The sequence below is a fragment of the Protopterus annectens genome, chromosome 12.part0 (genome assembly GCF_019279795.1).
Source record: "Protopterus annectens isolate FY-2018-M chromosome 12.part0, PAN1.0, whole genome shotgun sequence".
NCBI classification, from domain to species: domain Eukaryota; kingdom Metazoa; phylum Chordata; order Ceratodontiformes; family Protopteridae; genus Protopterus; species Protopterus annectens.
In genome coordinates, this window is record NC_056746.1 from 737,733,243 (window position 1) to 737,750,239 (window position 16,997).

The 16,997-nt window shown below is 38.4% G+C and overlaps 1 protein-coding gene across 4 annotated transcripts in view; it reads left to right on the forward strand.

Moving 5' to 3' along the window:
• LOC122816784 (interleukin-4 receptor subunit alpha-like) overlaps positions 1-16,997 on the forward strand; it is a 635,553-nt gene that overhangs the window by 325,619 nt on the left and 292,937 nt on the right. For all 4 annotated transcript variants that reach the window (XM_044089808.1, XM_044089809.1, XM_044089806.1 and 1 more), the window contains exon 6: positions 2,400-2,547. In XM_044089808.1, coding sequence (XP_043945743.1) covers positions 2,400-2,547 — 148 coding nt within the window. The remainder of the gene's footprint in view (positions 1-2,399; positions 2,548-16,997) is intronic.

Sequence of the window (16,997 nt, forward strand, 5' to 3'; positions counted from 1 at the left end):
TACATCTTGCGTTATTTTTCCTTTTTTTTTTCTTACTTACAATTAAAATCTCCAGTCATTTCTATTGACATGTTTTACTACCACGTGTTTTAAATTCATCAAAATTTTTTCTTCCTGGCATGTTTTGTATAAATGTATATTCCTATCACTCCTCACACAGCTTCCACTTTTTTCTGCAATCACATTGGTTACATCTAATATATTTACTTTATCTTCTCTTAAAACCCCTAACCCAGAACAAGTCCCATAGCCTGCTGACCTAATATTTTCCCCTATACAACTTCAGTACTTTTTTAAACATACACTACACACATTTTTTTTTCTTTTTACGCTATTCAATCACCTTTAAACTCCTTATTTCATTTCTTCTGTTCACATGTAGTCCCAAAATACCTAAATCATCCCTTTCCCTTTTTGCACCTCACCATCCCTCCAATAGATTTAACTTCTTTCTGTCCTTGTTCTACCCCTGTTTCTCATTCACCATCATCTTCTTCACTTGCTAACCATCATGCTTAGTTTTTGTTTTATCTGAATTGTGTCTATCATTAGTCCTCCCCCTGTTCTTTTTCTTCATTTTGAGATATAGTTCCATATCTTTCAACCATTTCATTTTCTTCCTGAATATTGTTTTCGATGCATTGCCTTTCCTCTCCCTCATTTTATTTTTCTTATTTATGTACCTGTTCTTTTTCTTGGACAGGATATTCAAACAAAAAATGCTCAGACTCATTACATTTTCTTCAAAATGATTTACAGTTTCTAATAGCATGGCCTCAATCCCCGCATTACTCGTATCTTCTTTTTATACATTCCTTTAACCAAATGCATTTCATCCCCCCAAAGCAGAAAGCTTTTGGTTGACCTCAAAACCTAACAGTTGCTTTTTTTTATATTTACTATTGTATTATTTGGAATTTGCTGTCCTCTTCCATCATGCATATTCAATGTAACCCACTCATTTTCTGTATGTCATTCACTTTGTCACATACTGTGAGAAAAAAAGTTCAAATTGCTTCATGTCTGAAGTTCTGAATTGCACAGTCTGTTTTCTTTTTAATCGCAAGCTGACGTTCTGAAAAAGTCTTTCCTAGGTGATATGTTTATTTTTTCCATTTCACCCATAAACATTTCTGCACTTGAAAAAAGTTTCAAAAGTTACTTCACAAAACTTTTTGACAGCAAATGTATTAAAGATGCTATGCTTTTTAAATGAAATAGCAATGTCATTCTAATATTGAATGCAATGGCATATGGCATAGAGTTCAGTAGTAGCACAGGTTTTGCTTATTCTTGGTGATGGTCTTTTTTGTTTTGAAGCTGCTGCCACTCTGATGCTGATAAATGAATCTCTCTTCATATTGTACCCTTGCCTTACAGCACATGCATGTTTTTTTTTCCTTACTTCATTTCTGTCATTCTTAGATCCCAGTTGCAGAGACGTACATATTCTTAAAACTGAGTACCCCTGAGTAGAGTGTAAGTGACATGTACCATAGCAGTAGATATTCTAATAGATCACTGTTAACAGTAGCCTCCTCTCATTCCAGTCCCCTTCCTTGCTTCTATTTGTTGGGGTTGCCAGGATGTCAGGATGTAGATTTTTTTTGTATACAGTTACTGTTTGGTTTGTTTCTTGATACTGTTCTTCAGGGCTCTTGCCTCCCTCCTAGGCAACAGATGCTGTGAAGCCTTTCATGCTGCAGCTGTCTTTTGCTTTTTGAACCCCTAGCTGTTGGGAGCATGTGGACAACACTCTTAGCTTTGGAATGCTGGCCAGTTGCAGTGGGGGTATAACCCATACAGAGAGGGCTACTGCAACAGAGTTATGTTAGAACATCCACTGTCATAGTAAGTTTCACCTACACAACTGTACTGGTCTGAGACCAGCAGGCATGTTCACAGGTGTGTACTAGGCTAATGGCCCTGGAGCCTTTACAAGCCTAGCCCATAGGATTACCCTGGCATCATGCCACCCAACCTTATTTCCCAGTGCCTCTGTCGAATAAAGCCACTGGACTGATCCCTGAGGTGAATTTTCTATTTCCCATCCACTCATCAACATTTCTCTTGGAGGGCCAGTGAGGTGCTCTGCTTGACATGTATGGGAAGCCTATTCCATAGCATGGGCAGTCTCTGGGTTATGAACCTGTCCCTCCAGCGTGTTCTGTTGATTCTGGTAATGAGGTTGAGGTCTCTGGAGTATGTGTTGTGGAGGGATTGGGATTTCTTTAGATGTAGCATTTCTAACAGCTGGGTCCGACATGGCTTTGTAAGTCAAGCAGAGATCTCCTCTAAGCAGGTGTTTTGTTTTTTAGGATACTAATATTGAACAGATAACTGCCATCCATCTGCTGCTTCTTCAGTCATAATCTCTTGTTTTTTTATTTTTTTGACAGCAATATCGTTACTCGACTGTAATGAATGGTGCTGTAAATCTACGCATTCAGGAAGTATTGAATCCTGGGCAGTACTTTGCCAAAGTCCGATCAAGAATGAGTAATGGAATATGGAGTGAATGGAGCAATGAATCTAACTGGAGTATTGGTAAGTAATTTAGTACTTCACAGTTATGTATGTCTGCACGAGTCATTTACATTTGTTAGGGACAAAAATAAATGTGGTCAGAGAAATGACTGCTTTTTTCTTTTAGGTGTTTATGTTCACACACTCTTGCATATTACTTCTTTATAGTATTGTGTCTTTATTTATAGTGAAGGCTTAGCAAGCAGTTTTTCTAATGCCAGTTTCTTCCACAGTTATATATCATGCAGCTGTTGTCTGATTTGCAAGAAATTTGGTGTATTGCGAGAGACAGTGGTAGTCATTTGGTGGAGCTTTATGTATTGAAATGACATTGACTGCCAGTTTGCTGCTGTTGCAGTTTACAGAATGCTGTTTCAGCAAGATAACTGTGCTTTTTAAATTGCTGAAAACACAGTGTCACAAACATAAAAATACCCAGGTTTGATGGAAGCTGAATATTACTCCCGTGAATCTGAAACCTTAAGCATTATGAAATTAAATAAGAGATAATATGGAGTTATAGGTGTGATGTGAGGTAGTGCCAGCTATGCCAGAGGGAGTAGGGCAGTGCATGTGTAACATTTGCCAGCATAGCTAGCTGGAGTTTTGTAAATAATTTTATGTCATTTGTATATCAAACTGATTTGTACAGATGCTTGTGTTAAAATGTATTCATAAAGCTGCTTGTGTTAAAAATGTATCAACAGTGGGTCCTGCTGGGCAGAAAAGAAATATGCATTTATATCAGACTGTACTGTTGTATCTAAGGAAATGCATATATGTTAACAGAGGCTGCTGGAATGGAAGGGGTTAAGCTCAGCTCAGCTTACCTTAAGAAAAATAGCCAGAAATTAAATGACTTGGTTTAGGCCATAAAGATTTCATCTCACATGCCTGAATGCAGCCATGTCTGGGAAAGGCCTGGATTCTTAGTGTCCTTAGTGGTGAATTGATTGCTAACCTGGGGTGCAAGACAATAACTGGTTAGTCTCTCCAGGAAGGTTAAAATATTGGAATTGTTTTATAGTCTCTAGATGCCTTAGCAAAGCTCTCTGTATTGTGACACATCTGCGCTAGATCCTGACTCAGCTTCTAGTTGGAGGTAGTGTGGGAACCACAGAATTAGGTTACCAGATGATTTATCATTCTATAGCCAGCACTGAAATTAATTTAGATACTAGTAAGACACTCAGAACTCTGTTTTTGGGAACCTGACAATGAAGACCACTCACCCACTTAATCTTGCCTTGCTCTAGCAAGTAAGTAGTAAACAGTAATTCTTCAGTCAGTTAAGAAAATATAATGAGACTAGTTAAATATTGTTTTTCTGTATCTGTCTGAATCTTTCCAGCTGTGTTGTTTTTATATTTCCTGTGAATTGAAACTCTGGTGTTTATTGTAAATAGATGCTCAGTATTTGTGTTTTCTATTGTATTATTTATTAGCAAATATATCTACACCTTTCATTGTAGCTAGTCTTTTAGAAAATATTTTAACCATTGAGAGTGATTGAATTTATTTATGTAGCACTGTTGCATCATGCTCATGAAAATCTTGATGCTTAGTTGATACTACCATTTTCATAAGTAATAATTTTACTGGGAGTAGCTGGGTACCCTGGTAAAAGCCTTACACTTGCTGGCTGGTGGCAGTGAATCTACCTTATAGTCTGGGTGGAGCTGGCAGAGCTTATAGATCTTTGCCAGTCTTTCTCAGGTGTGTGTGTGTGTGTGTGTGTGTGTGTGTGTGTGTGTGTGTGTGTGTGTGTGTGTGTGTGTGTGTGTGTGTGGGCGTGTGCTTGTGTGGGGGTGTGTTTGCGTGCGCTTGTGTTTGCGTGCTCGCGTGTGTGTGTGTATGTATGCTTGTGTTATGCTTGTATGTGTGTGTGTGCATATGCATATGTGTGTGTGTGCGTGTATGAAAATCAAATCTTGTTAGATACTTGTAACAGGGACACAGAGCACTTGTTTCTGCAGAGAGAAAAGTGGAGTCTAATTTGGAGTCTGGAGAGGAAAACCCAACCCCAGGATTGGAGTGTGCTCCCTGTGTGCTCTTAAGGGAAATTGTGCGTGGTGTAGAGAGCTACATCTGAAATTACTGTGCATATCTATTTTTGTTCTAAGTGAATGTTCCCACCAGTGTCAGTGATGAGGATTGCGGCTCCTTGATTACTGGCCTAGAGGAGGGACATCATAATAGAGTGTGGTCATCTCCAGAAATTATTGGTTTAACATTCAAAGACAGGCTGGAAATGTTGCAAAATGGAAAGTGTTCTGTTTTGTCACTTTTAGGGAATTAGTGTTGCTTTTGTTTTCAGGCATGTAATTTCTTGCAATGCTGTTGACACTGTTGTGAGACTGTGTGTAGGATACTGTGGAAATAGGCAATTAAAAAAATCTGTCAGAACTTGTGATTTATATAGAAAAAATATGTGGTCTGTGATGTATAAACAATGGTGAATTTAATGTGTCACATGAAATCTTTATGAAAAATTATGTACTTATTAGAATATGTCATTTTAGTGACAGAAAATTCCCCTCATTTTCAAGAGCTTGGCATGGTTTTCACTGGCATTTGTAATTATCATTGCAACAATATGCTGACGTGCTTAAGCTATGAAAAGGCTGGCAGCCTGCCATTTCTCTCAGCCTCTAAGTGCAAAAAATCTGGACAAAGCTAAAAATAATGGGTAGACAAACAGCCTAAATCGGGGAAAATTTTAAATATAGGTATCTTGCATTTTCTGAAGTATATGAAGTCTGAAGTTCAGATTTATATCATTATTCTGTGGCTTCAATCCTCAGTGATTTGCCAGAAATTTGCCGGAAATCTGTTATATGAGGGACAGACCAATAATATGAGGCAAAAAACACTGGACATTCTGTGAAAATCTGGACAGTTGACAGGCATGCATTTCTTTACTCTGTCTCCACTAGCAAAGTGTTTTGCAGTTTATGTGACTTGTCCTGTAAATACTGCATCTCTCAGAATTTTAACAAATGTAAATGTGAATTTGTCAAGTGTATGATGAGTTTTACGCTTTATTTGAAGTAGTTATTTACTCTAAAACCATTGTTCACGATCTTCAGTTAAATGAATATGAGAATGTAAGTAAATGCTGCAGTCAGATTGCTAGACTTACTGACATCTTACTCATTAGTGTAACATACTTGAATAGTTTACTCTTGTATTTAGTAGGGCTTTGTGAAAAGAGATTTTTCTGTAGCTGTGATGGTTGACCTTTTGTTCAAAATTCTCCACTGACTTTTCATTGTAGGGGGTCAAGTAATGGTGAAAATGTGACATTTTCAGTAATATTTACTCCCTGTCACTTATAGTAGCATATATTATTATGTTTAAAGTTTCAATGGCTAAAATGGGGAAACATTGTAAGCAGTGATAGAACCAGGAATTTGCAGTAGAGTGGGTACCATCTGGAAGGTAGATGACCAGGGAGAGCTACAAAAAGACAATTACCTGGGTGTTTCCTGTCATCTATGGAAAGATAGCAGTATGTATTCAGTTACCCACTACTGTGGTAGTTAAGCAGTTAAACACCATGAAGGACTATGAATCAAGGACGACATGCTACCCCAGTCCCAGGAGCCATATCTTGCTTAAAGGCACAAATACTATAACTTAAACTTTACATACACTTCATATCTGACATTGTTGACTCATAAGGCATCAATCTGTAATACTAGAATCCTGGGTTTGAGAATGGACTGAAGCTGCCAGTGAAGGTAAACTGTGAGAAAGGCTGTGCAGTCTGCTCCCACATCTGTCATGAAAATTCTGTGAATGGTTCATATAACTATTACCATGAGTCAGTTATGAGCTAACACTACTAAACACACACACACACACACACACACACTCTCTCTCTCTCTCTCTCTCTCTCACACACACACACACACACACACACACACACACACACACTCTCTCTCTCTCTCTCTCTCTCTCTCTCTCTCTCACACACACACACACACACACACACACACACACACACACACACACACACACTTACTTGAAGCAGCTAACAGATGTGCCTGGGTTAGGATAGTCAAAGAGATTTTGTTACCATCACTTTCTGTTAACATTGGAATAAGGTATGTATTAGTAGTAGAGACTTATGGGAAATCTTAATGAATTCATTCATTTATTCACTGTTAACAGGAAGACACTGAGTAATTAGCTTGTTAATGTGAGTATTAAATCTATCAGTGTGAGTATTAAATGTTATGCCTGTTGCCTTCAGGTATCATAGGTGAAAAACAGAAAGTGAATCGCTTTATGTTGTACAATAATAAGCATGCCAGTGTTACATTGTTTATAAGTAAATATGAAGGAATGTTTGCACTGATTAATTTTATTTAATATTTTATATACCACTAAGTACTTCTGAGGTAGTATGTATTTTTTAGTTTAAATGAGAGCCGTCTTCTAAAGCAGTAGCAGCTAAGTACTTTGTTTAGTAACATCACAGTTGTAACAAAGACAGACCATTTAGTTAACATTTGAGTCCTATGGGAAAACTGACCAGGTCCCATGTAATTACTGGCAAATGTGTACTCTAGTTATGAAAAATGTCATCATAGCAAAAGAGATGTAGCTGGATTTCTATACTGTTGTATTTCTTACTTCTGCTGTCTTTCTTCTGTTTACTTAAACATCTGGGCTCCACAGTTCTTCTACCAGTGACACACAAGACCTTTTCAGCAACTTGTCAAATGACGTGTGTAGGAGGAGTGGGTCTCATGTTCCTTTTACCCTTGGAGTTCTGTGATTACATCATTGTAGCATTCTGTATAGACTATATCAAGTGACACAAGCTACATACTTGTGTAAGTTTTCTGTTTTGGTTAACTTTGAGCCAGAATAGTCTTCCAAAATTAGCAGGCTGTTGTAGAGATATTGTTTGTCTTGTCCCCTCTTAGATGTATCTATATAGTGATGCACTTACTGCTTTGACTTCATAGTATAGCAAACAATAGGAGAGTGTTCTGCTACAGTAATAAAAGCCAATATATCCTGCCATAGAAGTTTAAGAAATTCATCCACAGCTTTCCTAGAGCAGTAAGCCAAAGATTAACAGCGAAAAACTTTAACATCTTCAGGTTAAATGGTGATGTACTGTATTAAAATATATAACCCTTCAGCACCATAAAAGAACAGAATGTAATAATCACTTAAAATTGTTAATGTGCCATTTTTGCTAGTTGAATTGAGTCCTATAATGACTTTTTCACACATTGTCTGCCAAAACAGCATTTGCAAACACCAGCATTTCAGCTGATTCAGCCTATTCCTGTATCTAACTTATATGGACATTAAGTATATAACGAGGGGTGATGTGAAGAGCTGTGGCCACACCTCTTATTGCATATTGTAAATTAATCTGGCAAAAAGGGTAGTAGTTACTAGTTTGCATAAAGAGTTTGCTAATGTGTACTGTTGATTAAAAGCCTGCAAAAACGATGGATGTTCTTCGTGTTTAACTGTTGCAGTCATCACATTTAGGTTATCCCTGCCAGGGTAGACCTCGCTCAGCCCGAATACCAGAGGCTTAATATTTCTGCATCAGTTGCTGTCACTTCAGGACTGATGTCAAGTCTTCAGTAATATAAGGTAAGGCAGCCGACGCCATTACATCCATCTTTCTTGCCATGGAGCCAGAAGCAGAAGCAGTTCACACGAGTGCCGGTTGGCTGCTACCTGAGTTTCGTCTACCGATTTGAAACTGAAGTCTTCTAAAGCTAAGTACCCCATTGGGGATCCTTTTTTTCTTGCACTAACCAATGTCAGAAAAGGTTAACAATGGTCTCAACCTGTGGAAAGCAAATACCACACCAAGACTTTAATTCTTACTGCGTCACTTGTTTAGGCCCAGACCATGACTTCCCCCACTATCGCTTCTGTGCTTTGTTCAACACCAGAACTATCTGTCGTCGGGCCCCTTTTGTAGTTAGATATTTTCGCTGACAAGTCCTCAAACTCTGATATGGCTTCGGTAAGCCATCCGACAGCAGACCTTCCGAAAAAACGTAAAGATAAAGATAGAGACAGACCACACAGGTCCAAACCTACCGACAACACTTCCGTTAACTCATTCACTCCAGAGCAGCTCAGAAAAAGCTGACTGCTTAATTCCACCATAGGAACAACAGTGCAGTCTGAGTTCATTTTCAGAAAATCCATTTGTAATACCATACAGAAAACAAATGTTCATAACTCTTTAACTGTAAGAGCTAGACTAAAAATATAAATGTGAAAGTTGTTCAGCAGACACTGACCTTTCCAACAGTGTAAATATTGATAGTGCATATCAAAGTTGTTATTAAATATTTGGCAAGGAATGTTGATATTGTGCATATTTTTTACCTTTTTGGAAAAGCAAAGCACAATATCTTGGTCAATGTACCATGCCAGACCCATACAATTTAAGTTTAATTTGTTAGTATGAATGTCAGCTTTAAAATGATATTTTAACCATTACTGTGTGATTCTCCTTTCTTGAGATATTCACAGAAATATGATTAATATATTATTTTTCATAATTGATAAATAAAGCGTAATATCTCATCACCTGTAACAGACAGAGCCTACATATCAGAGTAGAAGTTTTGCATGTGAATGGCAGCTTCAAAATGATGCATCATTTGTGTGATCACATGCTCCCTTGCAAAGATATGGGCATAATAATGAAGTATTGGAAATGTATAATTTTCATAATCCTACAAGACTAAACAAACTGTGATATCTGTACATGTGTACAGTGCACAGCGACAGTTCTTTTACCATGTTGTAAGGAATAACACTGTCTTCAAAATGAGGTATTACTTGGCACACTGACATGTTCCCTTGCAAAGTTATTTACCAAAATATGAAAAAAATCATAATTTCCATAACCTAAGTCTGAAGCACATTTTGATATCTGCACATGTGTACAACATACAGGCAGCATTCTTTTAGCATGTTGGAACTATCAATACTGTCTTAAAAATGAGGTATTATTTAACACATTCAGATGCTCCCTTGCAAAGTTATTTACCAAAATATGAAAAAAAAATCATAATTTCCATAACCTAAGACCGAAACAAACTTTGATATCTGCACATGTGTACGACATACAGGCACAATTATTTTACCATGTTGGAGCTATCAATACTGTCTTCAAAATGAGGTATTACTTGATTACTTGGCAGACTGACATGCTCCCTTGCAAAGTTATTTACCAAAATATGAAAAAAAATCATAATTTCCATAACCTGAGTCCTAACAAAACTGATATATGTACATGTGTACAGCATTCAGAAGCAGTCATTTTGCCATGTAGACGCATATGATTGTAAATATACACATTATTGGTGTAGCCAGCATACTGCTGAATGGGTACATGTAAAGAGAAAAAGCAAGGTAAGGACTGTCACTCCACTAATGAACCCAGGGCAGGCATGGGACTTCAGTGGCAGGTAGGGACATCTGATCTGTCTGATAGCTGTGCTGGCTACCCACTCAGAAAAGCTGATACCACTGCAGTCTCACAACCTCCTTCAGTGTCAGCAGTCTGTCTTACGTATGCCTTTTCTGTTTATATGTGTCCATTCAGCACTGGTCCCAAGGGATCAAGTTCTGTATTACTAAGCCTTTCCTGTCATCTAAACTCTACACATGCCTGATAAAAGTAGAATAAAAAAAGAAGTATTACAGGATGGTCATTGACAGATTGTATGAGCTAGCACTCTCCTGAAACAGTTCTTTCTCAGCATCTTCACCACAGTTATTTGCCAAACTCATAAAAATATTTTTTACGCAACACATTTCATAATAGAGTTTTATTTACCATACTGGTCCCTACTTGGTCATGGGTGTTTTTCATTCTTCTCACAAGCTGCATATTACCAATTTTGCATAGCTCTCTTCACGCCATTGTGGAGGTCAGTCAAGAATAAGGCAATGCCCTCCTCAGTTAGGTGAACGCCATCCCTTCTGAACAGGTGAACATCTTCTGCGGTGATGCTGTCATGACAGATTGTAGATCCACCGACCTTGTGCATCAAGCCATGCATGAACCCATTCTGTAAACGTCTGGCCTTGTACGCTGCCCGTTGAATGTTGCTGTTTTCCACATCTGTCGAGGAATTATGTCAGACCATGCAAAATGACGACGTGGCCACCACAACTGCAGGTGTTCAAAAATTGCAGTTATTTCAAACCATAGCCTTCCGAGTGGTTGACTGATGACACCATTCCCTCCAATGTGCAGCACAAGAATGTCGGGCTCAGGGTAGATGGAACACTTCTCTTCCAACAACTGCAGTACTCTGCTCCAATGCATACCTCTTCTTGCAATCCAGTATACCTTCACACTGGATGTGGGGAAGCTCAAGTTGTACTGGTTTTCAGTTATGGAGGCATGGCTGGCAGCCCAGTGCATGTAGGAATGGCCACATACCCACACTCTCACTTATCATTCTCCTGCTCGTGAAGCCATGTCATTGTCAGAAGGTGGACGGACCTGCACAGGAAAGAAAATGCAAACGGATTACTACTGATGTTTGACAGCTCTATTGGAAGAGTACATATATATGTATATCATAATGCATTACCTGGTTAGACCATCCAAATCTTCACTCCTGTCCACAGGGGAATTATTTTTTTCATAAGGTACATAAGTGGTGATGACGCTGCAGAGGTACATACCTACCACCCGTGAAAACACAAAATTACACACAATGACTGATAAGGGGGCACAGAAAGGGCACATGTAAAGATAAAAAGCAGGGTAAGGACTGCCACTCCACTAATATGCCTAGGACAGGCACAAGACTTCAGGCCGTGAGCGTCTGAAGTGTCCCATACGTGTGCTGGCTACCCACTCAGACTGCTGATAGAAATGACTCCTGATTGCATGCAATGCCAACACTCTGCCTTACCTCTGCCTTTTTCATTTACGTGTCCTTTCGGCAATGGTCATAAGGACTCAAAGGGGGGAGCTAATGTAAAGGGTCTTGCCCTGACCTACATACATTTACTACACCTGAAGGGAGGGAGACTGAGTGGAGAGCTCAACCAAGACAACGTGAAAAGAGTAAGACTGCCCCAGGCTTTGTCTTTTTGCATGTGCCTTTTCCCAGAGGGAAACACTGCATCACAGTGGCAGCCCTGAGGTCATGCTTATCTAGGACAGCAGCACTATGGGACTGAGCTGAAGAGTCTCCAAGTTTCCAACTGCAATCCAGGTCGATCACAAGATCCATGGATGGCTGGGTATGCCCCCTGTGATGCACCCACCAACACAAGAACATTTGGCACAAATCTCTGAAGAGGAACCTTCCTGGCCTTGGTGCATAAGGGCTTGGCCAGTAACTGATAAGGGGGCACAGAAAGGGCACATGTAAATCCCCTCTAAATGAACTAGACAATGTATGCAGATGCATCACCCTATCTCCAAAGAGAGGCCACTGTCATACTGATATCCGTGTGTATATGTATATATGTGCAAGTGTATTATGTACATACATATATATCTATGTACACACATATATGCACAAATATATATATATATATATATATATATATATATATATATATATATATACACATACAGGAAAAAACAGGAGTTTTGGAGGATAGCTAGTTGATGAAGAATGGAGGGGGTGGCTTGCATATATCTATGTACACACATATATGCACAAATATATATATATATATATATATATATATATATATATATATATATATATATATATATATATATATATATATATATACACATACAGGAAAAAACAGGAGTTTTGGAGGATAGCTAGTTGATGAAGAATGGAGGGGGTGGCTTGCAATGACTACAAGCAGAGAAAAAACACAATCTGGCTTGTGCATTCATCAAAGTGATAACGACTTCTACTTATGTGAATAAAAGTTACAGCAACTGAGACTTTTACCAGAAAAGTGATAATGACTCACTGCTATATTGTAACTGCACTTATTGCTAATGTGATAATGGCCTTCCTTTCAGTACTGCAAAGTTATGCATGCTCAGACAAAGGTGATAATTGCTGCACATAACATGTTGACTAGGCATTCATTATATTACCTTGTGCAGCTGTTGTGTAACACAGACTCATTATCAGTAAGGAGAACACCTGAGTAATTCAGTAAAATAGTACAATACTTGCATATTACTGAGCCCTTCCTCCCACCTAAATTACACACATGACTGACAAAGCTATCTCACTCATGCAACTACTAATCACAAATAGAATAATACAAGCAGAAGTGATTTCTTGTCTGCTTATTTTACATTACACTATTAATTAGTCAATGGTGATATCGTATATGCTGGCATATTACACTATAATTGCAATTCTGTGCTTTATTGTAAGTAATGTAACCACATGTAATTTTCAGACTTCATTTTTATGTTTCCCCAGTAACCCATCCAGTTGTTTGCATTGTGCATGCACAAGCACCAAAATGGCACAATAAACTATTTTGCCCAGTGGTCACTTCAGCAGTCAGACCATGTATACACAAGCACTTCCCTGATGCACAATGAATTATTCCCCAAGCAACATCCTCATTCCTATGTCCAGGTATACATGCACCTAAATGAAATGTTTCCCCCAAACAAACCCTTCAGTAACATTTCCTAGTATGTACAACCACCAGCATGAACACTTCACCTAGGCAACCCCTTCAGTAGAATGTTGAGGTATGCACAAAACCCCTTCAGTAGAATGTTGAGGTATGCACAATCATCAAAATTAAACACTTACCCAAACAAAACATGTGTAACATTTCCTAGTATGTACAACCGCCAAACGGAAGCATTCACCCAAACCAGCCCTTCAATATAATGTATTCACAGGCACCAGAATGAAAGATTTCCCCAAAACAACCGTTCAGTAACATTTCCTCATATGTACAAGCACCAACAGGAAAAATTCCGAAAAAAACACACATTGCATCACATTATCTGTTGAGTGGCCATTCATTATATTCCGGGTACAGGTGTAATACAAGACAGAACCATTACCATCTGTTAGGAGAAAGACCAGAGTTATATGTACATTTGTGTATGTTTATAATGAAAACATAATAAAAATGTTTTTGGAAAAAAAGAAAAAGCATGCTCATTCAAAGGTACTTATTCTAGCAATGTTCCAAGACAAATGGTGCGACTTGGAACCCCTGCCCCCCCCAATATCTTTGACTTGGACGATTGAAAGGTATGTGCAGTCATTTGTAAAATTATAAAAATGGACGTAGGACATGTACCCTTCCTTTCTTCAAAATTTGAAGTCAACCCGATTCAGATCTCATTTATGACAGATTTGCTGTAGTAATCACTACAGGTGCAAAAGGAACTTTTAGAGGGGTTGCTGCCCATCACCTGACTGCACAAGATATTCAGATTCACAACAGCAACATGGATTTCTCACTCTGCCCAGTGACCAGCCCAAAATGCACCACTTTCCCTTCCAGTTATCTGTCAAATGCCCACAGGACAGTGAGCCTTGAAAGCTGTACTGCAAAGCTTTTAGCTAAGCCACTTCTATTCTACCCTGAACTACTCAATATCCATGAATCTGACAAATATGGGCCAAGGTAGTATCAAGTCTTCATGTCAATTCTTGTATCATCAATCCAGTCACAACATGAAGTAAAGCCAAGTAGTTCTACTACAGCAGACTGAAAACCATGTCTCCTAAGCAGATGAGACCACAGGGCAATACAAGTACAGTTTACCTGAATTATAAACACCGTACACAAAAGGTTTCATCACATCCCTAAACACAGGGTGGGATGGTGGAGGTGGGGAGAGGGGATTCAGTTAGAGGATCAACAAATTTTACAGAGAGGAACCGAAGCACCAGCCTTTATGCCAGTCTAGAAAAAAATTGGTGCATGTTTGAGGAAAGCTTACTTCCTTCATTTTTAAAACAGCAATGCCATCATGTCTTCAGGTACTTTATAGAGCCTCTAAGGCTTCTTGAAACTAGACGCTGAGAATCAGGAGAATTAGTGGTGGCAAAAGCATCCTGGAAGGCATCAAACCATAGGAACAAGGGAAGACATAAAATCTCCTACCTCCAACCAAGTTGTAGTATCTTTTTTGTATATCAGTCACCTGTTTGGATTACCAATCAAAATACTGCATCATTTTAGTGACAGTCTCCCCAAAAGAGATTTCTTCAGTAGGGTAGTCAGGGAACAAGGTGTTTATCATCAGAAGCAAGCTGTCCAGAGAATGAACTTGTGTTAAGTTTTCCAAGGAATCTTCACTCACCCTCCACTAGGGGGTGGGTTTGACATAATGGTTGAAGTCTTCACCTCATAATCACAAAAGTACAGAGTTTGAGTCTGACTTCAGGTTATTGGCTAGGCTTAAACTGGTCTATCAGGGCAGTTAGCCTAATATTCACCTATAAATCAGAGTCTTCCTCTTCAGAAGATGCTTTATTGCGTCTCTTTTTTCTTGTACTGATTTTACCTCTATCACATCATCATTTAAGAGCTTTATCATACATCTGTCTTTCCATTATCATGTGAAAGTATAACTAGTGTCACCACTACATTTTCCGAACACCTAACTAGTAAGCCACTATTATATTTCCATTTTGTTTGCATGAAAAAGATTTTTTTCTGCTTCATCTACCTTGTCCTACCTTGCTCCATTTTGTAAGCCACATTAATACCCAATCAGTCATCTTTCATACTTTCCACAGCCTGTCTATTTAGTTCCTGTCCTTCAGCTTTACTTTTTCCCTTTCATTTTAGGTCAATCCATCACTATGTCCATCTTTCATACAGCTGTCTTAAATCGGTATGCTGTGCCCACAAAAAGTAACCTTCATAGTTTCTGCATCTAGCTTTGCGCAATCATTTTTACAGATTCCTTTTCCTATGTTCTCCATCTCCACTTCTACTCATACTGCTATGTGATCTGGAAGACCCATTCCTTCCTTTCTTTGTTGTACATGATTACAACACCAGTGGCCAGAAATAAACTTGTACAATACATAAACAATCTCCTTGTGTGCCCCAATTCTAGTATTTGCTTTTGTAACCTAACACCCACCTCTTACATTTTTCCTTCTTTGCCTTCTGTTAAAGTCATATAAATTGCGATTGAAATCTGCTGCCTTCAACACCCATTACTTGCATCACACAAAGGCTTAATTTTCAGTAATACCTTTGGTGTATATATTAACTTAGTTTGCCCATTATAGGCTGCAGTCCTCCAATTATTCCCATAAGCAGTTTCAATCTTGACTTCACTTTCACAGAAATAACTGTCAATAACCACTCCTAACGGGGACCAGATACATTCAAGTTTCTTACAAAATGTTAGTCCTTTAATCTGTTGATGTCTTTAACACTTGTTTATTTCTCACCCATTCCAGAATCCTGTTAGCATTGAGTGACAAAAGTTTCATTTTTCAAGTATAAGTTTCTGATTAAAGCTTCTATATTTTTCCATATCATATTCTTCTCATTTACCCCTTCACCAGTAGTTCCCAGTTTTATGTCTTCCAACTCTGCTTCAGTTTCCTCTTCTGTAGCTTGAATAAGAGCTCCAAATCATTTCTCTTCATATTATTTGTTCTATTAATGCTGTTCATAGGTTCATAGGTTCATACTAGGCTATCTGCCCGAGGGCATTTACAAGCCTAGCCCATAGTTTTGTGGCTTACGCCACCCCTTTAGTATTTATTAACATTTACTTCCCACTCTTCCTCCCATCACTTCTCTGATGTATTTCTTGTTCACATTTTACCTCACAAACACTTTTCATTTATACAATTATTTTCCTAATTCCACTCTGTGGAGTTGTTTTACTACAACCCCAAAATGACCCTCACATCTGTACCATACATACATTTTAATATAACTCTTTTTCAAATTCCATAACCTGTTTCTTGTTCCACATCTTTCTGTAGTGTTCATTTATTAATTTATTATGGTTCACTTTAAAAATGTTGGACTTACCTTTTTTTGTTGTTGTTAATATGTCCGTTTCACCACTGGCTCTGAATTTCTTTCTGCAGATCGCTGGTTAACAGTTACCGTTAACAGAGTGCGCAAGGGATTATGGGGCACAATCATTATATGAAGTGGGGTAGATTGCTAGCTTAGGGAACAGCAGGGTCTAAATGACTATCCAGGAAATGGACTTCCCTTCAAGTGGCTTAGGCTGTCGCCAAATCATTGCTTCAGCTTTGGAAAGAAATATTACCTCACACAGTGCTTTGCAAAGTTAAAAGGTTGGATGTGTGCATAAACACAGACACGTGCTGGTGAGCGCGCGCACACACACTATTACTATAGAAAAACGCTAGTGATTTTTATAAAATACATTCTGCTGCTTGAGTACTTTCTATTTTAAACTTTTGAAAAGGGAATCAGGACCTCATTTGGTATGCAGAATATGCAGGCTGTAAAGGCAACTATTTTCTTAGTATTTT